This window comes from Boleophthalmus pectinirostris, unplaced genomic scaffold (genome assembly GCF_026225935.1).
Source record: "Boleophthalmus pectinirostris isolate CB_2022bp ecotype Guang Dong unplaced genomic scaffold, ASM2622593v1 HiC_scaffold_1, whole genome shotgun sequence".
In the NCBI taxonomy this organism is placed as follows: Eukaryota; Metazoa; Chordata; class Actinopteri; order Gobiiformes; family Gobiidae; genus Boleophthalmus; species Boleophthalmus pectinirostris.
Window position 1 is genome coordinate 15206797 of NW_026570970.1, and position 9448 is coordinate 15216244.

Below are 9448 nucleotides of genomic sequence, written 5' to 3' on the forward strand. Positions count from 1 at the left end.
GGAGGGGGTATGGACGCTGGACACAAATAGACTACCAAAATAGGATAGAGCAGCTTGTGACCGTCCTGCACGCTTGAGCTATATTGAGCCCCCCAACACAACGCAACAAACGTTCATTAAAATTGGGGTTGACTCATTCATGGAAATATTCTCACAGGTACGTTTACTATATGATTTTTAAAAAAAATAGAATCTTGTGATGCGCATCCACTCTTTATCACGCTATTACAATTACGCACGATAAATTGCTACCTTAAACGTCAACAAATGGCAATATGATCTTTCTTACGTGATCTCCGTTATAATATGTGATTTTCCAACAGATACAATGTCACAAAAGCCGACGGATGTTTACGCTTATGATTACATCGACAGCGCGCATCCTAACGAGCTGCTGGAGACCCTGAGACACTTCTACCTCACCGGTGCCTTTACTGACGTTACGCTACAATGTGCCGAGTCCGGACAGGTGTTTCAGTGCCACAAAGCGATGCTCTCAGCCTGCAGCTCCTATTTCAAAGTGATGTTTACGGCAGATATGAAGGAGAGATCCGACAGTGTGATCAAACTGTCTGGGGTGCGCTGTGGGGTTCTGGCGGATTTGGTTAACTACGTTTACACAGCCCAGGTGCGCATCACAGAAGACAATGTTCAGAGTTTACTGGAGGCTGCAGATCTATTCCAATTCATTTCAGTAAAACGGGCCTGCGAAGAGTTCCTCGTGCGCCTCCTGGATGTTGATAATTGTTTGGGAATGCACGCTTTTGCGCAGCTGCACCTGTGTCACAGTTTGGAGCGGGAGGCTCAGAGGATGACGCTCAGCAGGTTTTCAGATATCATACAACAGGAAGAAATGCTAGAATTGGAACTCGAAAGGATGAAAACATTTTTATTAGGTCACAGTTTTGGGGTGCAGTCAGAAGAAATTATACTGGATGCAATAACGAAATGGATATGCCACGATATTAATAGACGTATTCAGTATGTTGGTGACCTATTACGCACCATTAATCTAGATTTGGATGAGAACTACAGTAATGCGTTTGAGACACATGGACAGCTTTTACTTGCTAATGAGGAAAATGTGAAATCTTTCATCATACAAGCAGCAAAGTCAAGCATCAAGGGTCTACCCACAAAGAGAAAAATGTCTTCTCAAAATATGTACATCATCGGAGGATATTATTGGCATCCTTTATGTGAAGTTCATATTTGGGATCCGATAAGTAACACATGGATACAGGGGAAGGACATGCCGGACCCTGACAGAGAGAGTTACAGCGTGAGTTTACTAGGAGCAAATATCTACGTGTCTGGAGGTTACAGAACTAACACGGTGGAGGCCCTGGATGAGGTCTTTGTTTATAACTGTGATGGGGACGAATGGACTCAGAGCTGTTCAATGATAACAGCCAGATATTACCACTGCTCTGTGGCGCTGCATGGATGTATTTATGCAATAGGAGGCTATAGGGGAGGGGCCCCAGAGAAAGACTGCGAGTTTTATGACCCCTTAAAAAAACAGTGGTTCCCAGTGGCGCAAATGATTCAAGGTATGTGGAGCAATTGGAATGTTCTTCCTTGTACTGTAAGATATTGTACACTGTCAAAGTTAACTGCCAAATGTGACTTTTCAACTATAATTGAACTATAATCTGAAATAACAACAAAATTACTGATTTGGTGTTTTCCTTTTACTTTATTGGAAACATAAAACGCAAGATTCTACAATTAAGTTTTAGTGAGAATTTATAACAAATCTGTATCAAGTTTGGAACTGAGGAAAAAAGCTTGATTAAAAAAATGCTACATAAAATAGGCCTCTCTTCCTCTCTAATAGTTCACATTCACAGTAAATGTTCTCTTGTGACTCCACATTACATTGGTATGTATAATAGTGCTTCAGATGTGAACTATGTACTTTTATAGTCTCCATGGAGATGTCATTGCTTTAACTGGAATATTCCACAATGTGTAATAAAAATGTATTAATGTCCATGGGGATAAGCAGAGCAAATTACAGGTCAGGTGTGAAGAGATGGCACCTGCTGTGAGAATACATGTTTTTAAAGGTTGATTCTTGACCTTTAAAACTCCTGGAACTCAACAAATGCAAGATAGATATGTTTAAGGCTTTGTTTGTATGTTTAAAGTTACATATTCCACCTTTAAACAAGAGCTAGAAAGAAACTGTGACACTGATTTTGTATTTTCAGGTGTTGGAAATGCCACAGCATGTGTAATGGGAGATAAGATCTATGTGACTGGTGGCCATTATGGATACAGAGGTAGTTGCACCTATGAAAAAGTTCAGGTTTTTCGATCCACTGTGAACGAGTGGAGTGTTATTACCATAAGTCCTCATCCAGGTAGGTAACAAATAAGAAGTTCATTTTGACAGCTTTAACAGGTTTCTAACTAAAATCTGTCTTGCTGTTTTCCATGTAGAGTATGGCTTGTGTTCAGTGTCTCTCAACAATAACATGTACTTGGTGGGAGGACAGACCACCGTGGCGGACTGCTACAGCCCAGACAGTAACAAGTGGAAAACAATTTCAGAGATGAAAGAGCGCAGGATGGAGTGTGGGGCTGTTGCCATAAATGGTTGCATTTATGTAAGTGGGGGATATTCCTATTCAAAAGGTACTTACCTCCAGAGCATTGAGAAGTACGACCCTGAACTGGACTCATGGGAGATTGTAGGTACTCTGCCCAGCCCCACAAGGTCTCACGGATGTGTTTGTGTTTATAGTCTTTAGTTGTTTGTTATGATAGTATGAGGTGTAAAACTTTTTCAAATCTTCTTGGTGCCAATTTAAATAATATAAATCAATAAATTCTGATTCACAAATTAAAGACAAGATTTGTTATAAATGTATGAATAAATATATATTAGAATGTATATATGTTTATTTAATTTAAAATAAATGCCTAAGTTGATAAATTCATCTGTGCTGAATTCTGTCCACAAGGTTTTATTACTGTAATGACTGGACCCTATTAAACACATGGGGGATACCAAACTTGTGACAAACATGCTAGAACTAAAAAACAGGAGAATGTTTTATTGTCAGTGTTTACAAAATGAATTCTGAATTGTCCTGTGGCCTTCTAACCATAATGACATGGCAAGGACACCAGAGGATTCCTCAGCAGTGAAAAAAATCCAAAACTAAAAACTAGGTGTAATTTAGGTGTCAAGTGTTATACTGTGAGTGAATACATGGTCAAAAACACACAATACCATTCACAGGGTTTTACAATAAATTAAATACAAACACCAGTTGACTGTGTGTAGACCATATACAGCCTGTGGTGGAGATGGAGCAAATGTCTCTTGAGTCTGAACCTCATCTTTGTGCTGATGATGAAGCTACATCTTGGAGTAGTTTTCTTGCACTAGACCGGCTTATATTGCAGAAGCCTATGTAAAAAAAGCTTGATTAGTTTACCCATCGTTTCTTACCTGGTTCTTACATGGAAATCATGTGAGTTCAGAGCGTTTACGATACGCAAATGTGAAGAAACAGCGACACGTAAAGGACAAAGCAGGCTATACACAACAGCCTGTCTGCTGGAAACACATCAGTGGATCTAACTGTCAAATACATGTCTTGAAATGTGTTTCTGCGGAAGACAAAATCTAAATGGTGTAAATTTTCAAGTTTGAAGCCATACAGCCTCCATATTTGTACTCACATTCCTTCATTAGAGCGGTCAAGAGGGACTCCATAGCTTCGCTTTTCACGGAACATGTCAATTCAGACCCTCAGCACTATCCGTAGCACGCAGCTGTAGACACAACGTGCGAACTGCGTGCAGAGCTGAGCTTAGTTTCGATTAAAGTGTGAGCGACTGGAAGGCTTTTATTAAGTTGTAAGTATTACTTTAATATAACGCCGAAGGCACTTTGATGTCACCTCGAAATATGAAATTAATAAAATACCAGTAGAAAACTGGCATGTTTCGTTAGATTGCCTTTTTAATGAGACAACAAATGTCAAAACTGCATGCGATTATAACCAGACTGTTGTAACATCAACACTAACCGCGAATATTGTGTTGTTGAATGGATTAGTGTATGGCTTTTGTACATTGAAGCATTAGAGACGGTGTAATTCAGCATTCTGGATAGGGAGGTTATTCTGTGGGAAATTTGCTAAGCTAGTATGCTAGCTTTGGTAAAATTCCCAAATGATAAAACATGGTGCTTTTTAAAAAATACCTTTGCAGCAACAACATAAAAATATAAAAAACAAGCTTAACTATTGGGTTGAAGTGTAAATAGAGTAGTTTTACACGTATGATCTACACTTGACTTGAGCATCTGTATGTTTTACGCATGGACCTATTAAAAACACACTTGTCTTACTTCATAGAATCATGGCAGATGAAGAAATGTCTCCTCTTGAGCTTAAAGTGGCAAGACAAATCGAGGTACGTCGTGATAATCTTGTGATAATGTATTGTCTCTAATTGTACTTCAATACATTACTAACTAATCTTTATTTTAGTACTACTTTGGGGATCATAACCTCCCAAGAGACAAATTTCTCAAAGAACAATTACAGCTTGATGATGGCTGGGTAACACTGGAGACTATGCTAAAATTTAACAGGTTTGATGCATACAGCTTAATTTATCGAATTCAGTTTTAACATTCTTTCCTTACATTCATAATAATTTGAATGAGAACAGTAAAAATGTAAAAGGTTTGTTTTTATGCCCTTTCCTCTAGACTGAAGGCTTTAACGACAGACACCACTGTTGTTATAGCAGCACTACAAAAATCAAAGATGGGTTTACTGGAGCTCCATGATGACAAGACTAAAATCAGAAGATCTCCTAACAAGCCGTTACCTGAAGTTAATGACGAATACAAAGCAAATATTGCTCACAAAAGTGTGTATATGGTAAGTTCTTTAGCTGATAGGAGTGCATTCGACGATCAAATGTGTTGCAGAAGTGGCCGTAATAGGGACAAAAAATATGAATGTATGTCCTATTTCCATGTCGACATGTACAGCATATTTCCTATGTTCCTTGACCTTCTCTGTTCACCTGAAACTGGAAAAATCATTGGGATACTTTACAATGTTCGGCCAATGTTAGTGCTGCTATTTTAGGGCATTTCCCATATTTAGCAAGGGTAACACCAATGCTGAGGACCAATTCCCGCTTGGACCAAGTTCTGTGTGTCCTTTGGCAAGACTTTTCCCCACCTTTCTTAGTATGAATATAGTGTGATGGGTGATTTCTGACTGGCTACATCTGCTAGTGACTTAAGCTTATTAAACAGGGTCTCATTCTGAGATATATATTATGTCGCTCACCCCTTCTGTAATTGTTTTAGAGGTTTATTAGTATTAAGAATATATTCAGTGATATGATAGTCGTTGACTTTGGAATTTTCTAATGTAGAAAGGTTTTCCTCTGGAAACTTCTCTGGATGAAATTCAAGAATGGCTGAATGGAAAAGGCAAAATAGAAAATATTCAGATGAGAAGAAACCTACAAAAGCAATTCAAGGTAAATGTAATGAAATTATTTTGGCAGTATATGTCACTTGAAATGACTTGCTGTAATTCCTACACAGGGATCAGTGTTCATCTGTTTTGACACTGAAGAGTCCTCAAAGCAATTCCTAGAACGTTCAGACGTAAAGACTTTCAAGGACAATGAGTTGCTAGTGTTGTCCAGGTTTGTCTTATAATCGACAGCTTTTAAAATTATATTTCATAACCTTAATGCTGTTTCTGTTTGTAGAGAAGCTTATCATGCAAAGAAAGCAGAGGAGAGAAAACAATTTAAAGCGGAGAATAAAGCTAAAGCAAAGCAGTAAGTACAGCCACATGTCACTGTCATGAATGCATTATTGTAAAAGTGTATATCTGAAACAAACAATTTCTATTTAGGGACAAAGAAAAACACCAAAAACAAACCGAGGACAAAGAAATGGTGAGTCCCACACAGTATATACTACAGAGGCCTGGTCTATGAAGCTGACTTATATTATCCTGAATAAATTGTGCGACAGTGAGTCCCTTAGTTAAAGGTGCACTATGTAACTTTTCTGGTGGTGGTCTGCCACCTGCTTGTCTCCATGAGATGATATTGCTTTGCCAGCATGACATTAAATGCATCCATTACCAAGTAGACGAACAACTCACACCATTAAGCCAAGTTACAGGTCAGATGTGTGGAGAAACAAGCTTACTCATTAGAATGATTGTTTCAAAGGCATTTTAGCAATTAAAAAAAAAGTATGCAGAATTGATCAATTTAATACTGTACTGTGTAACATTCTGGGCAAAAATGGCAAAATGGCTGACAAATTAACAATGGTGAAGGGAAGCGCTGTGTACACAAAATTAAAAGATAAAATACAAGACAAGGGAAATATTGAGAAACATGAGAAAATTCCTTTGAATTATAAACCAGGCTAGACCACAAAAAACTTAGTCCGAGGGTTAACCAGAAGTTACCAGAAACCAGGTTCATAGTACAGGATGCAGGTGTGTGGCAAACTGGTTAATTACTATACTACTTTGCTTTTATACTTCAGGAGTTGCTCTTGGATGAACAGACAGGATGTCTGTTAAAATTTTCTGGAGAGCTTCAAAATGTTTCAAGAGAAGACTTTCATGAATTATTCTCTGGCTACGGAAAGATCAAATGGGTCGATTTTACCAGAGGTGCCAAAGAGGTGAGCTGTAACTATCAATTATATCACACATTTAGCATAATAGATGGCAATTTATTTATTTTTCTCATCCAAACTAGGGCACGCTCCTATTTGATGGAAATGCAAAGGAAGCCTTTGATAAGGCCAAAGAGGCAAATGAAGGGGAATTGAAAATCAAGGACAACACAGTTACATGGCAGTTACTTGAGGGAGATGAGGAGAAGGAAGAATTAAAGAAGATAATTGAAGCTCAACAAGACTCTTACAGGTCCAGAGGCAGAGGTACATATTCTAAAGATGAATCCTTATTTTGTTGCACAGATTAACCAATTTACATTGCCTTTTGGAAAAACGTGGAAACATTCAGTACAGATCAACCATGGTGAAACTGTAGCCACCAAGCCAAGACTCATTCAAATCTTAAATGGCATTTAAGTGCTGTAATATCACTGCATATTAATTTACATCAGTAATCTTTACAATTCACCATTCACACCAACCATGCTGCCATTATGAAGTAGAATTGAATTAGAAAGCTAATTGGCACACATACATTTGTATATCAGTTTTTTCAATTATAAAATAAGGTTTTTATTATTAGTGGTACTTGTCAAGGTGGACTAATTCTATTATTTGTTCTTGATGTTGCGGTAAATTGTCAAGGTGGTAGACGCCCAGGTGGAAGAGGAAGAGGAGGCAAAAGGGGTAGGGGTGGCGGCAGAGACAGAGATCAGGGCAGACATCATTTCCAAGGAAAGAAGACCAAATTTGATAGTGATGATGAAGGCGATGATGAGAATGGTAAGAACTCCCTACTTGTACTTCTGTTTCTTTTTATGTGATATATATTTTTTTTTCTCAATAGCACCTGCAGCTCCAAAGAGAGAGCTAGAAGAAGCAGAAGCTCCTCCAGCCAAAGTTGCCAAAACAGAGAATGGATCTTAAGTTTTAAAAATCACTCAAGAGTTTTTGTCATTTGTAAAAACATTTATAACAAACCGCAAAAGACAGAAATTGCTTTAGTCCATTCCATTGCAACTTTCAGGATTTGGAGAATCTTAAGAAATCCACCTGGATATCCACCTAGGAAGTAAGACATTAAATGAACCCATGTATCTTAAAAGTAGTGTTTATTTTATTATACTTAACTGTACATTAGGACTAATTTCTTTTGAACAAGCGCTTAATGTCAAATATTTGACATTCAGTAAGTCCTATTTGCTGTGTTGATTTGTAAAGAATTGAATACTTTTTTTTATAGTTTGCATAGAAAATGGTAAATAAAACAAAATGTAAGCCCAATATTGGAAACTTTATTTTTTATTCATATCTGGTTATACAAATGAACTTACCGATTTCTTTTTGTGAAACTTGTAAGATGCTGGTAAATCATATCTTAGTTCTGTAAACAAACAGTTGGGCTATGTTAAACACTTATTTGGCTTTCAGTGTTAATGTTTTATTTTGTCTCACCTGCTACTACTTCCATTTTAACACCCCAATCATGTGCCTTTTTCTTTATGTGCTATAAAATTGGTGTTTACTGTTAGTTTGTTTTAGTTTGTTTTTTTAATGCTTTTAAAAAAAAATGGAACCCTTACCTCTCGTGTTGATGTTTTATGAAGTGAATACACAGTGTTCTTTGCTAACGTTAAGGCAGTCTTCAAGAATTTCATATCTATACCTTTAGAAATAAATTAAAACGCATAAAAAAATAGGTGGCAAATAAGAACACGTGTACACATAGCTGTAAACAAGTGTGTTCACCTTGATTATGTTTTGTTCCAAATGGTGGATTCATGATAACTGTATCAAATTTGGAGGAATATGCCTCCATCTTCAAACTACATAAGTCACACTGGACGAGGTCTAAGTTGGAAATCTCAAATTCCTCTGCATTTCTTCTAAATGTCTCCAAGGCGTCGTTATCGATGTCAAAACCAACACAAAATCTACGCAAAAATGTAAGTGAGTAACAACATGCAGGAAATATTTTTACAATGATTATCATAAATTCTTACCCTGCTTCAAGCACTGCTGCGCCAATGCTCAGTACACCACATCCACATCCTAAATCTGCTACCAGTTTTCCTTGAATATCATCAAATGTATTATGAATTGTGTAAAGCATACACGCTGAAAAAATGACAAAGCAAATGATTAAAAATGCTACTTGAATACTGGAGCGTATCGCAGTTTCTTACCTGCAATGTGTGGGCTAGTTGGATACTGTTCAAGGAGTACTTTGGGTGTTTCAAATGTGTCGACTTGTTGCAAACAACTTTCCAGTTCCTTGAGTTTCATGACTATTTCAGTGGGTACATAAATATCAAGTAAGTATGTTGCACGACCAGAACTCCAACCGAATCCAACGCTAATGCTTCACAGATCCATCAGCTACTGAAGCAAATTTCCGCTGTGCGTGCAACAAAAACAATCCGACTTTACACATAGTCAGTCAAAAACGGTTCCTCTTCCTCGTAAAACACCACCCAACCATGTGTATGCCGTGCACCCATAGACTGTATACACCCAACACAGAACCAAAAGTATTAAAATGGACTATAACTTAAACCTGCGAAGGTTTATTAAAATAAACCTTGCGGAACAATATCACGAGAATGACGGACGCCATCCAAATGTTTCTTAGAAACCAGGTAAAGAGAATAAAAAAGTGCAAGTTAAAACTTAATACACAACATTACATTTATAAGCAATTTCACAATGATTGAAAGACGCTTGTGCTAAACCCACAGCTACATG

At 37.5% G+C, this 9448-nt stretch overlaps 3 protein-coding genes across 3 annotated transcripts; 2 read left to right on the top strand and 1 right to left on the bottom strand.

Annotated features, from left to right (window-relative positions):
* The first annotated feature begins 328 nt into the window (after positions 1–328).
* Positions 329–2806, top strand: klhl23 (kelch-like family member 23). Its single transcript, XM_020931951.2, has 3 exons — positions 329–1553; positions 2217–2369; positions 2449–2806. The coding sequence occupies exons 1-3, from the start codon at positions 329–331 to the stop codon at positions 2757–2759; spliced, it is 1689 nt and encodes a 562-aa protein (XP_020787610.1). The 3' UTR covers positions 2760–2806.
* Positions 2807–3744: 938 nt separating this feature from the next.
* Positions 3745–8285, top strand: ssb (small RNA binding exonuclease protection factor La). Its single transcript, XM_020931861.2, has 12 exons — positions 3745–3876; positions 4380–4437; positions 4515–4618; positions 4739–4913; positions 5422–5529; positions 5597–5700; positions 5767–5838; positions 5916–5958; positions 6566–6706; positions 6784–6967; positions 7349–7486; positions 7551–8285. The coding sequence occupies exons 2-12, from the start codon at positions 4384–4386 to the stop codon at positions 7628–7630; spliced, it is 1203 nt and encodes a 400-aa protein (XP_020787520.2). The 5' UTR covers positions 3745–3876; positions 4380–4383; the 3' UTR covers positions 7631–8285.
* Positions 7652–9408, bottom strand: mettl5 (methyltransferase 5, N6-adenosine). The gene is made up of 8 exons (XM_020931862.2): positions 9391–9408; positions 8890–9101; positions 8707–8821; positions 8453–8637; positions 8287–8369; positions 8159–8210; positions 8038–8087; positions 7652–7768 (listed from the first exon to the last, which is right to left on the bottom strand). The coding sequence occupies exons 2-8, from the start codon at positions 8987–8989 to the stop codon at positions 7727–7729; spliced, it is 627 nt and encodes a 208-aa protein (XP_020787521.2). The 5' UTR covers positions 8990–9101; positions 9391–9408; the 3' UTR covers positions 7652–7726.
* Between the last annotated feature and the right edge of the window lie 40 nt (positions 9409–9448).